Source organism: Rhinoraja longicauda, chromosome 23 (genome assembly GCF_053455715.1).
Source record: "Rhinoraja longicauda isolate Sanriku21f chromosome 23, sRhiLon1.1, whole genome shotgun sequence".
NCBI lineage: Eukaryota > Metazoa > Chordata > Chondrichthyes > Rajiformes > Arhynchobatidae > Rhinoraja > Rhinoraja longicauda.
The window spans coordinates 14,286,180-14,306,794 of record NC_135975.1 but is presented as its reverse complement, the minus strand read 5'-3'; the positions used below and the strand labels follow the sequence as shown (position 1 = coordinate 14,306,794).

General features: G+C 40.3%; 2 protein-coding genes across 2 annotated transcripts in view; one reads left to right on the top strand and one right to left on the bottom strand.

Moving 5' to 3' along the window:
• fbxl13 (F-box and leucine-rich repeat protein 13) overlaps positions 1-1,300 on the bottom strand; it is a 145,650-nt gene extending 144,350 nt beyond the window's left edge. Inside the window, exon 1 of the mRNA XM_078419710.1 lies at positions 1,117-1,300. Coding sequence (XP_078275836.1) covers positions 1,117-1,245 — 129 coding nt within the window. The 5' untranslated portion in view covers positions 1,246-1,300. The remainder of the gene's footprint in view (positions 1-1,116) is intronic.
• Positions 1,301-2,896: 1,596 nt separating this feature from the next.
• On the top strand, positions 2,897-19,694 carry armc10 (armadillo repeat containing 10). The gene is made up of 6 exons (XM_078419709.1): positions 2,897-3,264; positions 4,570-4,715; positions 5,329-5,463; positions 14,879-15,055; positions 16,287-16,358; positions 19,004-19,694. Exons 1-6 carry the CDS (start codon positions 3,048-3,050, stop codon positions 19,250-19,252), a joined length of 996 nt encoding a protein of 331 aa, XP_078275835.1. The 5' UTR covers positions 2,897-3,047; the 3' UTR covers positions 19,253-19,694.
• Positions 19,695-20,615: the final 921 nt, after the last annotated feature.

Below are 20,615 nucleotides of genomic sequence, written 5' to 3'. Positions count from 1 at the left end.
CCATCCAGGATACATCCAATCCCCATCCAGGATACATCCAATCCCCAGCGGTGCCCAGCGGTCCCGGAAATCCTCCAGGGTGTCCGTGGACAGCGCGTAGTCCCTCTCCAACACCACCCAGGCGCGGATGTAACCCCGGAAAAGGGACAGGCAGCTGGCTCGGGCAGAGCCCTCTTCCGCCTGGTGCCGTGAGTCGCGGATGGCCAGTTTGGCCAGGCCCAGGAGCAACCCAACAAGGACATCTTCGGCCCTACCCTCTCCCCTACGCACAGGGTGTCCAAAGATGAGGATGGTGGGTGAAAAGTGCAGCCAAAAAGCAAGGAGCAGCCACTTTAGATATTGAAATAGGGGCTGCAACCTCACACACTCCATGTACACGTGGAACACAGACTCTTCCAACCCGCAAAAATGGCAGGCGGCTGGCGAGTCTGTGAACCGCTCGAGGAACAGGTTGCAGGGGACTCCTCGGTACAATACCCTCCAACCCAGGTCCCCGATGGAGAAGGGCAGAATCCCTACGTAGAGGGACCCCCACCGCGGGGCCCCCTCGCGACCGGAAGGCAACACCGACCGCCACTTAACAAACCTTAGGAATTGTAACATCCAGTCCTACTAATCAATCTAATTTTGATTAAGGTTCAAAACCCCTTCCATCTGTGAGTAAATGTAAAAGCTTCATGACATTATTCTAGGGGGTATGTTCTAGGGTCCTGGTCAATATTTATCCATCAACCAACATAACTAACAGTAAACAGATCATCAAGTAACGTGCGCTTTACCATCTGTGAAAGTTTACTTATGCAATCATTTTGCTTTCCCGACCTCCTTGTTAAGCACTGATGCAAGACATGAAAAATGCTATAAACAAATCTTTTTTATGTCTGCGACGAATTTAAGTTATAATTAAATATTATTAAATAATAACAGAATGACATGTTGCTGCCGCGGTATGATTTTAAAGTTTCGTTCAACGCGTTCGACATGCTCTCTGCAGTGGTTTGGGTTATTTGCTGGCCCTTATTCCCTACTGTACTCCAAATGAAACAATATCTTCAAAACAAGTATCGAAAGGCCGTGGTAAGAATTGTGTTTCTTTTCAAAAAGCGGTTGAATTACCTCATAGATCTGTGGGAGTGAGTGAGATTTGATGTACTGTTTCAGCTCGGCATTTGAGTGCGGCATGAAGGCCATGGCTGCAGTCGTGTGGAAGCCGCCAGGGAACGCGCTGGTGTTTGCTATCGTCATGGTAACGCGCTTTGAAAGGCAGGGGACCAACCGCCAATGCAAGGCCGCGAAGGATTTCCAACTGGTCACCAGGGACTGTGCATCAATGCCCATAGGCGAGCCAGGTAATTGCTCCCTGTTTGCCTTTCAGAAATGAATTATACAAGAATATTATTAATTGCACGCACTATCCACCTACAAATACAGCAATGTAAGAAGAAAGGTCCCGACCTGAAACGTCACCCATTTCTTCTCTCCAGAGATGGTGCCTGTCCAGCTGAGTTACTCCGGCACATTTGTGTCTATCTTCAATGTATAAGAATTACAAAGCCAAAATACTGTAAATGATCGAAATCTGAAATAGTAAATGGAAAGTGCTCAAACACATGTCATTAAGTTTAAAAGAGTGCAGAGAAGATTTATGAGGATGATGCCAAATCTTGAGGCCCTGAGCTGAAGGGAGAAGGCTAGGCAGGCTAGGACTTTATTCCTTGAAGTGCAGGAGGCAGAGGGGTGATCTTATAAAATCATGAGGGGAATAGATAGGGTGAATACAGTCTTTTAGCCATAGTAGGTGAATCAAGAACCAGAGGACATAGGTTTCAGGTGAGAGGGGAAAGATGTAATAGGAATCCGACAGGCAACATTATGGAACGAGGTGCCAGAGGTGGTAATAAGAAGGAACTGCAGATGCTGGTTTATACCAAAGATGGACATAAAGCGATGGAGTAACACAGTGGGTCAGGCAGCATTTCTGGAGAAAATAGCAAGAGATACTGCCTCACCTGCTGAGTTACAACAGCACTTTGTGCCTATCTTTGCCAGAAGAATTACTTGAGGCAGGTACTAATGATTTAAAAGACATTTGGATAGGTACATGGATAGGAAAGGTTCAGAAGGATATGGGCCACATGTGGCAGGTGGGACTAGTGTAGATGGGGCATCTTGGTCGGTAAGCACAAGTTGGACCAAAGGGCCTGTGTCCTTCCTGTATGACAATGACTTTAACAACATGAATCAAGATGGACGTAATAAGTACAAATACCGTGTGGCGGTCATATCTTTTAGTCAGAAATGGAATACTGGTTTGAAATCTGTGTCACTTTTCAGTTTTAATTTTAGTGGAAAACATTTTGGAGGAATTCAATGGAAGGAAATGGACAGACAGCATTTCGGGTCGGGTCCCTTCACGCTTTTCATCGGACATCTGTCCATTGTGCTCCACAGATGTTTATTATGATAATATTGGCATATCCAGGCTCATTGGTTAAGTTCTCGAATTTTGGCAAGAATTAATCTATGTGTGAGGGCCCAGAATAATAATTGTTTTTTTGCACTTTAAAAAAATTATGTAACTTATTATTTTACGTGTGTTTATTATATTAACAGTACTTTGTTTATAGGGCAGCCGTGCTGCTGCAAGTAAAGATTTCATTGTTCCATTTCGATACATATGACTATAAAAGACTCTTGACTTTTGTCCCAGTATAAGGTGTATTAAACCTCGGTTTATTCACAAAATGCTGGAGTAACTCAGCAGGTCAGGCAGCATCTCGGGAGAGAAGGAATGGGTGACGTTTCGGGTCGAGACCCTTCTTCAGTCTGAAGAATCGATTTGTACCAGCATCTGCAGTTATTTTCTTATACTACTTGTATTAAACCTCGGGTCTGCTTTCAGTCGGCCCAGCATTTCCACGCATGCTGGAAGCCGGGATGTGCCTCAGCTTCTCGTGTTACTGAGGAAATGGTTTGAAATTCGCTCCTCGAGTGCATTGACCGGTTTTTGTTTGGCGTTCACAATCTAGTTACAGGGATCGAAGTAGATGGGCACTGTGGTCAGGGAAAATTGGCCTCTGAGGTTTGCAATGGGCCTGTTGGCGGGGTTTGGTGGCCTGTACGCCCTGTACAGCTTGGCAAAGCGGTGGCAGCAGCAGCACGAAGACCGAAACGTTGGTTGCTGTCAGTCCAAGACGCAATATTTACTCCGACGAGCGATCGACTTCGGCGTCAACAGTCAAGAAACTGAGGACAGTCATCACGGTAAATACAGCTGTAGTATGGACAGTGGAGCGGGGCCGTTTACTCCCGTCAACACAGCCTTTCCGGAGGACAATGAAGCATTATCTCATCCCGTTAAAGCATTTAAAGAGAGAGCGATCTGAAAGTCATTTATCCGCAACCACATTTACACCTGTTGTATTTGACAATTACATTCCCAATCAGATTAATTTTAGATCATTTACAGGATAGTTTGGAGGCAAAAGCAGCATATGTTGTCTATTCTTAGTTGACCCCTCGGGTACTCGGAGGGCAGTGAAGAGTTCACCACGTTGTTGGGGGCTCTGGAGTCACATGGGTCAGACAACAGATTTTCTTTTGCTGAAGTATTATTAAACTAGATGGGGTTTTACAATAGTCTGGTGGATTAATGGTTATGTAAATGAAACCAATTTTAAATTTCAGATTTGCATTTTTAACCATGCAAGTGGATTTGAAGGGTTGAAAAATAACAGAAAAGGGAATAGCATAAACTAAATTGTTTTTGTGGTCGATTGGAGATGAAAGCAGCAAGCTGTTCTGGGTGCCAGAATTAAGGCACCAAAGCATGACATTCAGATTTGAATAGTATCCTATATATATATATATAGAAAAGCCATATAGAAAAAAACCAAGTAGGGTTGATGTCACAATGCAAAATGCACAGAAAGATGGTTTGCATTTAGATTGTTATAAAAGTGCTGAGAGAAATAGATGCAGAGGGATTTAGGCCAGAAAATCCAGAGGATGAGGTCAAAGCTCGTTTGCTATTCACAGGGTATCTACAAAGGCGAATGGTCAATTTTTCCACCATTATTGATTTTAATATGCTGTGATTGTGATAATTAGCTCTATTTTTCAGGGAGGACATAATTAAAGCCATAATATCGTGATGCAGTGCTAGAACTGCTGTTATACCATTAATATAGCAGAAATTTTAAATTCATTTTGGGACAATATTACTTTCTTTAAAAACATCAAAAGAGCAGGCTGACTCCTGGCCAAATACCTTCGCATGCCCTTTAATATTTTCCTATTCCAGGTGGGTAAATAATCAGAACTTTTACCAGTTAAATGGAGTAGATTACACAAAAACAGGTAATTTCAGACAATACTTTCATAAGACATCTACTCCAAATTTATTTGTGTTAGTTATCAGCTGCTTTGGCTTTTTTTTAACTCTCATCAACTTTTTGCAAAAGCCATTTATAAATACAAAAAGAGTAATTATTTACAAGCATTAAAAGATCACAAGGTACTTTTTTGAATCTTTCACACTAAAACCATAATGTTTATTTTCTTTCTTAGAGCATGTACTTGTAAACCCTCATGATGGTCTGGAACAGCAGCATCTTCAAGTGATTTTGGACCTTCTTAGGCGGACCTCTGATACCTCCATTCGAGAAGATATTCTCGTGACCATTGGTAATTGTGCTGCGTTCACTGTTAATCAGGTAAGTCTGGTCGCATTTGCCATCTATTAAAAGAAATGAAAAAATCTTAGGGATTAGTTCTGATTTGCTAAGAAAAGGAATTCAAGAACAAAATTATTACAATGATATAATTGTGTAATTTCTCAATTATATGATGCAACATAAAACTCCAACAATACACAATCTGATTGTTTGGAAATTGCTGAGCATCTGGGTCATGTACGTCCTGTTTCGAACACCATCTTTAAATTCACCAAGGCCAATTTTCTGCATACCTTTAAATTCAGTGGAGACCTGTTTCGCGTGCTCCTATTATTCTTTTTCCCACGCTGCTTTTAAACTCACCAGGCGCAGTGGGAAATTATTTTTTCTACTGTGATATCTTTAAAAAAATCATTTAAAGTGTTTGGGGTATTAATGCAATTCATATCCAAACATCTAGAAAACCTGCGAGTATGGCACGCCCATGTACTGAGGGTGCCAGATTATCAGAGTTTAACAATACCTGGTTTTGGACATCTTTTACATCTGCTCAGATACAATACACAATATTTTTCTGAGGTGATATGAATTTCAGATATGTATTTGAAAATCTAAGAAAGAATTCTTAAATGAGCTCGTCTTTTGTTTTTAGGATTTTATTCGCAACATCAGTGGTCTCAGTGTCATTGCAAATTGCTTGTTAGATGAAGTCACGTCAGTCAAAGTTAAGGCAATGAATGCTCTGACAAATCTTTCCCTTAATGTTGCTAATCAAGAAGAACTGAAGGTAAAGGAACTTTACTGTATTTCCTCTGGTAAAAGCTATTTTATAATGTTGTAGCTCTCAATTTGTTTATTGTTTAGTAACCCACTGATCATTGAGGTTAATAGAGGTTGTTGTATATGTACACCAAGCCATTAAAGTTCAATTGAAGTAGAACCATTTTTTAACAGGAAATGGGCAATAGTTTGCATGCAAGGTGCTACAAATGAGTTATTATATGTTATAATCTGCTTTGGTGATGTTGGCTGAATGTTGGCCAAATACTGGAAGAAATCACTTGATGTTTTTCAAATTGTGCCATATGAACCTTTAATATAAGCTATGAACAACAGCACCTTCAACCGTGCATGCTCCTTAGTAATGTACTGAATTTGTAAACTGAAACTTTGTGATTAGCTCACACTGGGGATTGAACAGATGACTAATGGAGTTAAACTGAGAGTAACATCAAAATATTGCATAACTGTTCTGTGTATAGTCAAGTCAAGTCAAGTCAATTTTATTTGTATAGCACATTTAAAAACAACCCACGTTGACCAAAGTGCTGTACATCTGATTAGGTACTAAGGAAAAAAATGAAACATACAGTAGCACGCAAACATAACAGCACATACAAAACAGTTCACAGCGCCTCCTCAATGAGCCTCAAACGCTAGGGAGTAGAAATAGGTTTTGAGCCTGGACTTAAAGGAGTCGATGGAGGGGGCAGTTCTGATGGGGAGAGGGATGCTGTTCCACAGTCTAGGAGCTGCAACCGCAAAAGCGCGGTCACCCCTGAGCTTAAGCCTAGACCGTGGGATAGTGAGTAACCCCAAGTTGGCTGACCTGAGGGACCTGGAGTTAGAGAGGTGGGTTAGAAGATTTTTGATGTAGGGGGGGGGGGTGTCCATTTAGGGCTTTATATGTATAGGGACTTAAAATGTGTTCTACCTCTGTTGTTTGGCTGCATTCCTCCAGAATTAATTTTGAGGATTGTGACACCACAATTGACAGATTGTACGGAAACAATTTCGACAGAAGCAATTGAATAATAAATTCAAATATAGACAATAGACAATAGGTGCAGGAGTAGGCCATTCGGCCCTTCGAGCCAGCACCGCCATTCAATGTGATCATGGCTGATCATTCTCAATCAGTACCCCGTTCCTGCTTTCTCCCCATACCCCCTGACTCCGCTATCCTTAAGAGCTTTATCTAGCTCTCTCTTGAATGTATTCAGAGAATTGGCCTCCACTGCCCTCTGAGGCAGAGAATTCCACAGATTCACAACTCTCTGACTGAAAAAGTTTTTCCTCATCTCTGTTCTAAATGGCCTACCCCTTATTCTTAAACTGTGGCCCCTGGTTCTGGACTCCCCCAACATTGGGAACATGTTTCCTGCCTCTAATATGTCCAACCCCTTAATAATCTTATACGTTTCGATAAGATCCCCTCTCATCCTTCTAAATTCCAGTGTATACAAGCCTAGTCGCTCCAGTCTTTCAACATATGACATTCCCGCCATTCTGGGAATTAACCTAGTAAACCTACGCTGCACGCCCTCAATAGCAAGAACTGCAATAGCATAGACTGCCTATATTCATGAAACTGCATTAAATATGACCTTTATATAATCAGTACTATGCATATATTTTACAAAAGGAGAATAAGGGGGGTTGAATTTTTAACCCAATTAAATTATCATAAAGTGTTTCACAAGAACATTATTAAACAAAATTTGACAGAACCAAACAAGATAGCGGGGAAGAAGAGGAACAGTGTAGGAAGGCAATCCAAGTATAGGAAGGCAAGTTCAGGCATTTGCAGCTGAAGATCAAGTAGCCAACAGTCCCTAGTTGGACAGGACATTCTATTTTTAAAAGGGAAACTGACAACACCTCACAGGATCACCAAGGGTATGCATTTTGCTGTATGATTTTCAAGGCATCTGATGTGCAAGTATCAATTCCCAAGTCAGGAATGACGACAGTCAGCAGGGAACATTGTTGACTTGCATAAATTATTGCAAACTCATTTCTCAGCAGAGACTTACAGGAGTTCCTCACAATGTGACACAAATAAGGCTGGTACACAACATATCCAGCCCTAATCCAGCCAGTTGTCAAAGATCTTTAAGACTGACATTTGAAAACTGTTGCAGGCAGGAGAGTAGGAGGAGAGGAGGGATATGGTAAAAGAGGGGAGGCAGATAGTGAATCAGAGACGATAGAGGTAACTGGAGGTACAAAAGAAGTAGGTGCAAGAGAGGAAGATGTAGGTAAGGAGGTGTGAGGGAGCAGTGAAAGGCGTATATAATATTGAGAGAAATGCAAGAGGAGGAATGGATGGAGGAGGGTTGGAGGTTTGGTGTAGGTGAAGGGCTGGAGGCTGGAGAAAGACGGAGCAGGTTCTCATTAGACTTACATTAGAAGGGACAATCTGAAAAATTAGCTGCCCCAGTAAATTTAAATTTACCGGTAGGATTGATTCTCCCAATGGAAACTTTAGTAGATCACAAATGGGAATCCTCTCCAGTGAAGCAAAACAAGAGAGAATCCAGGGAATTTTAAGCCAGTGAGCCTCATGTCAGTGATAGGAAGCTATTGGAGAGGATTCTTTGGGATAGAATTTACTCGCATCTGGAAGAGAATGGGTTAATTACAGACAGTCAGCATTGCTATATATGTGACAGGCCGTGTCTTACTAACGATCGAGTTTTTAAGGACTTGACGAAGATGATCAATGAGGGTACAGCGGTTGATGCTGTCTACATGGATTTGAGTACGGCATCTGATAATGTCCCCCCATGTAGGCTAGAGATGAAAAGGAGAAAGGGTGTCAGATAAGAGAGAAGAGAAGAAAAATGTAAAGCCTGAGGGAGAAGAATATAGGTAGAAAGGGGGGCAGGATATTGGAAGAAATAGGTTCGCACCAGGGTGGGGCACTGAAAAGAAGGCAGGAAGGAAAGAGGAGTTTACCTAAAATTGGAGAATTCATTGTTCATTCTGTTGGATTATAAGCTTCCCAAGTGGAATATAAGGTACTGTTCCTCCATTTTGCATGTGCACTCCATGTGGCACTAGAGGAGGCCCAGGACAGAAAGTTCAGTATCAGAATGGGAAGGAGGTCCAGCAGCCCTGGGTGAACTGAGCATGAATGTTCGGCAAAACAGTCACCTGGTGTATGCTTGGTCTCGTCAATGTAAAGGAGGCCACATTTGGAGCATCGAATGCTGTAAATAAGGTTAGAGGAGGTGCAAGTGCATGCCTCACCTGGAAGGGGTACTGAGATCCCTGGATATACGTGGGGGAGGTATCGGGCAGGTGTAACATCTGCCATTGCTGGGAAAGGTACCGTGCAGGAGGGGCAGTTTGGGAGGGAAGGGATGAGTGAAGCAAGGAGTTGGGGAGAGAGTGGTCTCTACGGGAAGTGGAAAGGGGGGGAATGGGAAGATGTGATTTGTGGTAAGATCACGTTAAAGGTGGAAATGTCAGAGATTGATGTGTTGGATACAGAGGCTGGTGTGGTGAAAGATAATGACCAGGCCCTTGTTCTGTCTGGGTGAAGGGGTAGTGGGAGCATATGTATGGAACAGAGAGGAGACACAGGTGAGGAATCCGTAATCTGCAACAGCAGGGGTTTATTTAAAAAAAGAGGACTTCTCAGATATCCTAGAGTGGAAAGCCTCGCCTTGGGAGCAGTTGAACCTGAGATGGAGAAATTGAGAGTAGGAGATGACGTCCTTGCAAGAGGCGGTAGTGTCGTCCAAGTAACTGTCGAAAGATCATTTGAGATTTGAAAATAAGATTTTAAGAATTTTTAAACTGAGGTTCTGAGAGACCAGGAATCAACTTGGCATTGGAGTGCTGGGTGAATATTTTTTGTGTGATTAAAGTGACGAACAGCAGTGTTGGACAAGTTCAAATTTAGAAAATTGGCAATATCAATCTCGATGGGAGTTTAAATATTTTGCAAGGAATGGAGATACTAGTTCATGATGCAAATGTAGTCCAGCTGTGTAAGAAATAGGAACAGTAAGCCATTTCCTGCTCTGCCATTCATTATGATTATGGCTGATATTCTATACCTATGCTATTTACTGCTCTATCTCTTTATTCTTTGATTATTTTAATATCCAGAAAGCTATTGATCTCTATTTTGAACATTGTCTGATGCTCTACAGTCCACTGGGGTAGAGGTTTCCAAAGATTCATCTGTCTCTGTGAGAAGAAATGTTTCTTCATTTCAGTATCCTACCTCTTGTCCAGAGACTGTGACTCCTGGTTGTAGAACTCAGTTAGGGAAACCTTCCTCCATCTAGTCTGTCAAGGCCCTTAAGAATTTTGTAAAAATTCAATGAGAACCCCAGTCAGTCTTCTAAATTCTTAAGAATACTACTCTACTCATTTAATCTCGCCTCATACAGCAAATCTGCCATACCTGGAACCAGCCACATGAATCTTTGCTGCACTCCCTCTATGACAAATAAATCATTTTTTTACAATTATAGTAAGACATTTTTTCTGCTGTAATACTGTTGTAATAAAGACAAACGTGGCATTGTCCTTGTTAATGACTTGAGGCACCTGCAATGTAGGCTGTCAGTGAATTGCATAATTCAGTACTTTTGAAAATAATAATAATATAATATTAATTTATTGTCGTTGCAACAAGTACAACGAAATTAAAAAATAGCAATCCTGACGGTGCGTAAAAACATATATGCAATAAATGCAAAACAAATAACTACCAATATATTAAATACAAAAGTTTTCACTGTGGTAATGGTGTTGGTAGACCAGGTAAGATCCTCTGCGATGTGCGTACCCAGGAACCTGAAAGCGGGTACCCTTTCCACACAGACCCCATTGATGTAGAGTGGGTCGTGTTCTGCACAGGTTTTCCTGTAGTCTATTATAACTTCCTTTGTTTTGGAGGAGTTCAGGACAAGATTGTTCACTGAACACCATGCTGCCAGCCTTTGGATTTCATCCCTGTAGGCTGTCTCATCTCCTCCTGAGATGAGTCCAACCACAGTCGTGTCATCCGCGAACTTGATGATGGTGTTGGTGGGATGGGTGGGGGCGCAGTCGTGAGTGTAGAGGGAGTAAAGGATGGGGCTCAACACACAGCCCTGTGGTGAGCCGGTGCTCAGTGTAATGGTGGAGGAGAGGTGAGGGCCTATTTTGACGGTCTGGGGGCGGTTGGTCAGGAAGTCCTTGATCCATTGGCAAATGGTTTGGGAAAATCCAAGGTCAGAAAGTTTGGTAACCAGTCTGCTTGAGCGATTGGGCTTGTATACACTGGAATTTAGAAGGATGAGGGGGGATCTTATTGAAACATATAAGATAATTAGGGGATTGGACACATTAGAGGCAGATAACATGTTCCCAATCATATCATCATATCATATATCTACAGCCGGAAACAGGCCTTTTCGGCCCTCCAAGTCCGTGCCGCCCAGTGATCCGCGTACATTAACACTATCCTACACCCACTAGGGACAATTTTTTTTACATTTACCCAGCCAATTAACCTACATACCTGTACGTCTGTTGGGGGAGTCCAGAACAAGGGGCCACAGTTTAAGAATAAGGGGTAGGCCATTTAGAACGGAGATGAGGAAGAACTTTTTCAGTCAGAGGGTGGTGAAGGTGTGGAATTCTCTGCCTCAGAAGGCAGTGGAGGCCGGTTCGTTGGATGCTTTCAAGAGAGAGCTGGATAGAGCTCTTAAGGATAGCGGAGTGAGGGGGTATGGGGAAAAGGCAGGAACGGGGTACTGATTGAGAGTGATCAGCCATGATCGCATTGAATGGCGGTGCTGGCTCGAAGGGCTGAATGGCCTACTCCTGCACCTATTGTCTATTGACTGTGTTAAAGGCAGAGCTGAAGTCTAGGAAGAGCATCCTCACATAGCTCCCCTGGTGTTCAAGGTGGGTCAGTGCAGTGTGAAGAGCAGTGGCGATGGCATCCCCTGTAGACCTGTTTGCTCTGTAGGCAAACTGGTATGGGTCAAAGGTGGGTGGGAGGCTGGCTTTGATGTGCTGCAGGACCAGCCTCTCGAAGCACTTTGTGATGACCGGTGTGAGTGCTACCGGACGGTAGTCGTTAAGGCCGCTGATGACAGACTTTTTCGGCAGTGGGATGATTGTGGCAGACTTCAGACAGGGGGGGATGGTGGATTTTAAAAGGGACAGGTTGAAGATTTTTGTGAAGACTTCAGATAATTGGCCTGCACATTCCTTCAGCACTCTTCCCATCACACCATCGTATAAAATGATCGTATAAAATTCTCATTCTTTGCTTTTTGTCCAATAATCAATTCACAGGCATCATTCAGCCTCAGTCTTCACCCTGACAAAATAATTTTCATCATCTCCAGTTCTTCCCCTTCTCAACAGCTGAAACTGGGTTTAATTTAGGACTTTTTATAATTCTGACAAAATGTATCTCTGTCCATCTGGTTGTCGACCCTGCTGAACATTTCCAACATTTAATATTAATATAAATCAAGTAATTGCTCTTGTGATAACAGCATAAGTATTATGTTGAATGTTGTTATTAGCAACTTGATTGCCTAATTAAAAAGGAACTGAAACATGGAAGCACAGAACAAAGGAAGGTCAGTAATCCATGGTCTAACTGGATTTCCTGCTGTTCCGACTCCAGATAGTTGCCTTTTTTTTAATTGAGATTTTCTCTCACACGTACTTTTCTACCATCATAAAAGTTGATTTGTTTACGAATCGTTTTGCATTGATCACTTTTAACATATAGGTCAGACATGTTATGTGGAAATTCTAATGATACAACAAAAAACATTTACTGTTAAGTTGTTTTAACTTTGTTAAAACCAAGCAGCACAAGATAAAATTGTGTTTACTTTTGGTCATCAAAAAAAAGTTTATCTTAACTAGACAAAGTAATTTGTATGTTATTGTGTTTGTAACCTTGGCAACTTGTGATTATCAACTCCAGTAGTTGAGTGGAGCCAGCTCCTAGCTAAATCATTTATTTTTAAAGTGCTTATGTGAATTACCAAGATGCTTACCATCATTGTTTTTGCTCTCTGAGCTGATTCGGAACAATTTTAAAGGCTATTTCTTCAACATCTATTTTCATCTTTAATCTCAAAAGAGATATAAATCACAGTAAAATAGTGAAATGAAGTTCAAAAATCTTTGCCATTGTGTAATAATGGCTGGCTCTATAAATCTCAAGATGTAATTTATTTTATGTTGAAGAGTCACTTGCTTATGATACCACATTGGTTGTTAGGTTATTTAAGTCCAAGTGTGTTATTGACCTAAGTTTGAGATATTTTCATTTGCAGCCTACTTACCAAGTTGGAAGATTTTTATATGTCCCTGTTTGTAGCTTAGGCTAACTTTATGTTTTGCTACCTGCTATTTGCAATTGAATGTTACCCAATTTCATCAAAATTTACATCGGACAAACATTTGTTTCTCCTTTTATGGTTTGGTGTCAACATTTTAGTTCATCATGCTTCACTGATACACCTTGAGGCAAACTTACTGCATTGCAAGTGCATCATAAATGAAATTATTGTTGGCACACACTTCCAAATAAAATTGATCTTTTTAATAGTTTCTTCTTTTCAAGGTATAGAGTTGATGGCTTGGAATCACATTATCAAAATAAAGTGTCAGCTACACAAGACAGGGATGAGAAGAAATTCCTTCATGCAGAGCATTATGAATCTGGAATTCTGGAATCTGAATCTGGAATTCACTACCCTAGAGGGCTGTGGAGACTTAAGACACTCAGTATAGTCAAGTTAGTAATCAGGTTTTGAATGATAAGAAAATCGAGGTTTATGTGGTTAGTGAGGGAAAGTGATTCTGAAGTGAGATTGGTCATGATTTTATCGAATGATGGAGCATGATTGACTTAAAAGCCAACTTCAAGTTTTGTTTCAGTAAAGAATTTAATGAAATCCCCCATGGCAGGAGACCAGAAGATTAAGATGCACAGGATTAACAGTGATTTGGTCGCATGGATTAATATAAGACTTACAAGACTGGGTTGTGGTGGAAGGACTGTATCCAGAGGAGATCCACGGAAATCTATGCTGGTCTTTGTTTATGATAAATATAAATGACTTGGACACAAATGTCTGAAGAAGTCAGAAAAGTCTGAAGAAGGGTCTCGACCCAAAACGTCACCTATTCCTTCTCTCCAGAGATGCTGCCTGTCCTGTTGAGTTATTCAGCATTTTGTGTCTGGACGTAAATGTAGATGGATTGGTTAGTAAATTTGCAGATGACACCAAGATTGCTGTGGGAGTGAACTCTGAGGAAGGCTGTCAAAGCATACTGGGATCATAGATCAACTGCAGAAATGTGTGGAGAAAGGACAGATAGTTTAATTCGAGTAAGTGTGAGGTGTTGACTTTGGGAGGTTGAATGTAAGAGGCAAAATACAATTAAGGCAAGAGTCTTAATTGGAATACAGATAGATCGGGGTCCAAGTCTATAACTCCCTGAAAGTGGTAATGCAAGTAGATAGAATGGCAAAAATGTCATATGGTTTAATGGAACTGCATATGCTGGTTTACCAAAGACACAAAGTGCTAGAGTAACTCAGTGGGTCAGGTATTATTTCTGGAGAACATGGATAGGTGCTTTTCAGGTTGGTACCCTTCTTCATGCAAGGGAGCAGAGTAAATTGATATTGAGGGAGGTTTTTGATCGGTGGATGGTTAGACAAAGGACAGAGATGAAGATACAAAACATGTGAGATAAGGATAGAAGACCTGCATATTGTGAGGCCAGAGGAAGGAATATAGGTGGGAGGTGACAGAGAGGGAGAAGCGGAGAAATTAATGTGTCACAGGAAGAGAAGGGGAAAACGTGGGGTGAGACGGAGGGGGATTGTTAATGGGTTATTTAAACTGAAATTTGAGAATTCAATGCTCATACCATTCAGTTTAAAGTTACTCAAGTGGAATATGAGGTGCTGTTCCTCCAGTTTGCATGTGGCCTCATTCTGGCAACGGAGGAGGCCCTGGACAGAAAGGTCAGTATGGGAATGGGAAGGCAAGCAGGAAATGAAGGTAAAACGGTTAGCAACCGGGTGATCCAGCAGGCCTTGGCAGAACGAGTGGTTGCCATGTCTACGCTTGGTCTTGCCGATGTACAGGAGCCCACATCGGGAACACCAGATGCAGTAGATGAGGTTGGAGGAGGTGCATGTAAACCTCTATGTCACCAGTAAGAACTACCGGGATCCCAGGATAGGGAAACAATCAGAAACCTTCTCCCAGGATGGAAGACTTGATAAGAATTTGTCTTAGCATCATGTTTGGCACAGATATGATGGGGCAAAAATACTATTTCTCTGCTGTACTGATCTATGTTAATTTGAATTAAATAGCAGATAAAAAATCTTAAATGTATTAAAAACACGTTTATTACAGATTTGGATCCCTCAAATTTTGAAGATCCAAGAAGCTGCTCCATTAAACTCTGAGTTGCAAGTTGCTGGCCTTAGAATGCTGACTAACATCAGTGTTGTCAGTACTCATCACCATTTGATGATCAAGTACATTCCTCACTTTCTTAAGCTCTTAGTAGAAGGAACTGAAAATGTAGAGGTAAGAGTTGCTGACTGGACAGCTTGATTTTTATTATGTATTTATATTTGATGTATTCGAAGGAAAAAAAATACATTTAACTTATGGGAGATTTAGTGAGATGCCAGATTGAGGTTACTTACACTTTGTTCATACAATAAAAAAGTGTGTGATTCTCCAGATATCTTGCTATATGTTTAGCTTGAGTCCTCCTACTATCTTCAGACAATCATGGTGAGAATCTTTTCCAGTATGCAATAGCAAAATAAGATGCTCATCATTTTATTTTTCCCAGCCAAGTGTTAAGAGATTGATTATTTTATGCAGATCCTTCATTGAAGAAGAGACAACATTTTGCTTTGACACCTTTGAGTCCACTTGTATCTGAGAAATTATGGTGATTTGAATTGCAAACGACAGATTGTTTAATCCATGTTCCATTATATTGCAGTTCTTGTCAGATCTGAAATAAGAGCAGTTCTAACGTAAAGAGTTTGCCTTGCTGGCATAAGACAGGGCTTCCTTCATATAGTAAAGTAACCTTGCAAAGATTCTGAGGGCCTGGAATTGGGGCGATGTGGATACATACTCAAAAATATAATTATAAGGATTGAAATATAATTTTACTTTGTTTATTCAAAGTTTTATCTTCTGAATGTCGTTTTTTTTATACACATATACTGCTGAGATGTGAAATAAACTTTTCTTTGAGTTTATCTCACTGATAATTTGAAGCTATATGAAGGGGGAAATCAGACTGTTTATGATATTCCTCCAACTTTGAATAAATTGCATGCAGTTCCTGTAAAGTCTCTTGAATGGCAAGGTGAATGCAGTCTGTTGAATTGTAAGTCAGCCATGGAAACAAATTTTAGTTTTTAGTTTAGAGATAGTGTGGAAACAGGCCTTTTGGCCCACTGAGTCCACACCGACCAGTGATCCCTGCACGTTAACACTATCCAACACACACTAGGGACAATTTACATTTATACCAAGCCAATTAACGCAGACTTGTAAGTCTTTGGAGTGTGGAAGGAAACTGGAGATCTCGGAGAAAACCCACACAAGTCACGGGCTGGAATGTACAAACTCCATACAGACAAGCACCCCCAGTCAGGATCGAGCCCGGGTCTCTCGTGCTGTATGGCAGTAGCTCTACCGCTGTGCCACCCAAATGATAGACAAAGATACTAGTACAATGAAGGCAGATAAGAGGAATAGTTTCTTTAATCCATCTTTTTTATAAAAACAGGTTCAGGCGTTGAAAATCCTGGTAAATTTGTCTACAAATCCAGAGTTAACGCATGACCTTCTATGTGCTCAGGTATGCTATAAGCTAATGCTATTTATTTTGACCACATATTTAATAATACACTTGTACCCAATGATACCAACGTAACACTTTATTCAGAACAGTATTCACTTGTACTGCCCAGTTTTTAATTTTTTTAATTTTGCTGGCTAGAAGTTCAAGGTGATCAGAAATCTATCTAAGACATTCACATTCTAAGATACCAATACAACAGATTACATTGAAATGTAAATTCTCTTGTGTGGTGAAAAGGCTGTTCGATCTGTGACTTACATATTTCATACAACTGTTGACAGTATAGGTCTTATGCTAATTTATTTCTAACTCCCTCTCAGTGATGATGGTTTTCTGCAAATATATCTATATTTATAAAGTTGAATACACACGCTCCGCTGAAGCAAGGACAATTTTAAGCAATTTTATTACCATTGTGGATTTAGATTTCATGCCTGAAAATTTAGTCTTAATTTTGGATCTTAAACCAGGCTGCTGCCAAAATCCCATGTTAATGCAGCATGAGAAACTTTAAACAATGAATATACTATTCTTTTTTGATTATCCAAATAAATCATCTGAGATTTTCTGAGAAAGCTACACACACAGATCGCAAAAAAAACCCAATCTGCAACAGGATGAGAACCAAGATTTAGAGACCTGTCAGGTGAATGGTTTATTTTATTGTATTCTATCGAATATGGGAATAATTTCAAGCCTGGGATGCATGGGCTTGAAAGGTGTTGAAAGGCCTGAAAGTTCTTTGGTGTGTGTCGGACATGAACACTATTATTCATTATTAAATATTCAGATTCAGCAAACGTTAGATTTTACAACCTTAAATGTATAATACCAAATGCTTCCACAATTATTTATAGTAATCTTGCATAGCTGCAACCTCTCAACCAAGCCTTTAAAAAAAGTTAACATTGCAAGATGTGTTGCTGTGTCCATAAAGTAGGAGATGGTAAGGAGTGTACATCCAAGTGCACTGACAGGGAACTGGAACATTTATCAGAGGAAACCACCAGTGGAAGTGGCCCTGTGTGGCCTGGGTGGGGATATGTGGAGACAATTCGGAGTAAATTTCAGTTTCTAACACTAATGAAAATCACAGAGAAAAGTCAAGGGTCAAAATTCCTGCTGGGCACTCGGAGATTTGGAAGTGGGCATATTTTTGCATTTCCTTAGATTTGCCCTATTTTCAATTATGCAACATTAAGAACATATTTTCAACATTATAGGAATGCAAGTCTTGTCTTCACCGTTTTGTACAACAAAGAAAACAACGGTATTTGTTAGCAATTGCAGCAGGAAGAGTTGTGAGAGCCCTTGAACAGAGTAGGATGAAAGAATTTCAATTGAGCCACCAAGATATATGAGACATAACCATATATTTGAGGGATTTAAAAAAAAAACATTTTCATTACCCATGAGAAAATCTTGGAGATGAAGGAACAATAATTACTCATCATAATAAATGGTGGAGATAGTGTATTGAGAGGTTAAAATTAAAAAAAATTGATAAGCCTGGACTGAAATTGGAAGATTGGATAAGGTTGAAATATAAATGGAAGTTGGTTTGAAGATATGAAGATGGGGAAAATAGAAAAGAGAATAATACTTTGGGGATCATGTAAAATCTAAAGGTAGTCAGGGAATAAACAATCTTAACAATACAGTAATTCTGAAGAGGCAGTGTTTCAGATTGGGTCTGATATCGCCCACATTGGTGTTCTGGCTACCACTGAATCTTATGATCATTTACATTGTCAAAAGGTCAGGCTTCTTAGTATGTTTTGTTTGCATTCGAGATGTGTGTTTTCAAATTTGAGACACGTTATGAATGTTGCTTTAGATGCCATGATTTGGACAACAAAATTAAATGGAGTGATGCCGGGGTTTAACATCAACTAAAAGACAGTGGCACAACAGATGCCGAAATTTCATGAACCTTGCAGTATTATTTTTTTTCTCATCTTATTTGCTCATAAGAGTAGCATTCAACCTACTTGGGACCAATATATTTTACCAAGGATATAATTTCTAAAAAGGTTTATATTAAAAAGTTTATGTTAACAATGCACATGAATCCAATGTGTATGACATGGTTCTAGTTGAATTGGTTTGTAGGCTGAAGGTTCCTTCAAACTAATCCAACTAAATATTCTATGCATAGCCTTCAGAATATACAGTTGTTTTGAGTGAAATTACCATTTATTAGTGTCCACAAGAAATTGTTGAAAAAACTTTACTTCAGGACATGTATAGTTGCTCAAGAACACGTATCCCTAATAGAAATGTCAAAGACAATGATTGAGTGTTTTAACTTTAACAACCACCTAAGCCTTCGTTTGTTAATCTTAATTGGACATTGTATTTTTATACTTTACTCGAGATTACATGCACTGATTGCATTATAAAATATTAATATTCAAATATACGCAAAGATTGTAACATCGCCATTTTGTAATTAATCTTTGTTCAAAGGAATAACCATTTCATTGATATATAAATAAAAATAATTGTAGGAGAAAATATTCAGAGATGTCCAGTGTACACTTGGATGAGTATATCCCAGGTTTAATCTAGTTTTAATCTAAAACCCAATTTAAAACTGTGATTTATAAGGCTTTGTGAATTTGTTCATTTTTTTGTTCCAGGTGCCACCATTGTTCCTTTTGTTTGACAACACCATAAGCAAAGAAGTTCTTATACGAATGCTTGTATTCATTGTAAACCTAAAGGAAAATATGAACTTGTTGCACGACTCTGTTCAGTATGAATATAAAGTAGAATCACTTCATTCTATACTATTTGGGAATTCAACACCATTTTTTCAGAAAATTGCATCACTTGTGTTATACCAAGATCCTGAAGTGAGACAACACATTGCCAGAATTATAGTCTAAGACCAAATGCTCTGACATTTTTTATTCACGACTAATCCTATGTTTTGTTGACTATATAATGTAAATGTATCGACTTGAAAATAAATATGCAAATATAATAGTAATTTAACATGTCAAATTAAATGCATTGTGTATATAGAATTGATAATGTTGAAAGGAGACTCATTCCAATACCATTAAATATCTTTATGCTAATGCTGATTTTGCTGTTATTGTGCTATCTGTAGAGGAGATGGTAATTAAATCTTCAAAATCAATCTTACCTTAGGCATTAGTCCAAAAAGAGTGTTGCGAACATAATCCAGTCTAAACAAGGTATGGTGGCCAACCTGCATTTCTGAAGTATTTTGAAAAATCACTGTAAATTGATGTGATGTGATTATACGGCCTCTTTTTGTATACTTAAGTTGTGATACTTCTATTTGTTTAATATGGAATGTTTGAAAAGTGGATAAATTGTAACTTGAAAAGATATGCAAGTTAAAAACACTTCCTTCCCTAAATAGTCACCCAAAAGGAAATAGAAATGGTAAATATTTACATCTTTTGACATAAGATAACATTGGGAGGGTCCACACCGTTGGAATGTACACTGATCAGCCAAAACATCACGACCACTAACAGGTGAAGTGAATAACATTGGTTATCTTGTTACAATGGCACCTGTCAAGGGGTGGAATATATATGGCAGCAAGTGAACAGTCAGTTTTTGAAGTTGATGTGTTGGATGCAGCAGAAATGGTTAGGAGTAAAGACCTGAGTGACTTTGACGAGGGCCAAATTGTTATGGCCAGACGACTGGGTCAGAGCATCTCTGAAGCGGCAAGGCTTATAGGGTGCTCCCGGTCAGCAGTGGTGAGTACCTACCAACCGTGGTGCGAGGGAGGACAAACCACAAACCGGCGACAGGACCGTCTGGGCCGAACCGACAGAAGGTCTTCTGTGGCACAAGTCACAGAAAACTTTAATGGTGGTCACGGGAGGAATATGTCACAATACAGAGTGCATCGCACCCTGTTGTGTATGGGGCTGCGTAGCCTCAGACCGGTCGGTCAGTGTGCCCATGATGACCCCTGTCCACTGTCGAAAGCGCCTACATGGGGCACGCAAGTGTCGGAACTGGACCTTGGAGCAGTGGAAGAAGGTCGCCTGGTCCGATGTCCTGTTTTCTTTTAGATCACGTGGATGGCCGTGTACGTGTGCGCCGTTTACCTGGGAAAGTGATGGCACCAGGATGCACTGTGAGAAGACGACAAGCCAGGGGAGGGAGTGTGATGCTCTGGGCAATGTTCTGCTCGGAAACCCTGGGTCCGGCCATTATGTGGATGTCAATTTGACACGTGTCACGTAACAAAACATCGTT

Excerpts from the sequence above, each read along its gene's own strand:
- armc10 (XM_078419709.1), top strand. The coding sequence starts at position 3,048 with ATGGGCACTGTGGTCAGGGAAAATTGGCCTCTGAGGTTTGCAATGGGC. Across the intron at positions 3,265-4,569 it reads AACTGAGGACAGTCATCACG|AGCATGTACTTGTAAACCCT; the intron begins GTAAATACAGCT and ends TTTCTTTCTTAG. Across the intron at positions 5,464-14,878 it reads CTAATCAAGAAGAACTGAAG|ATTTGGATCCCTCAAATTTT; the intron begins GTAAAGGAACTT and ends CGTTTATTACAG.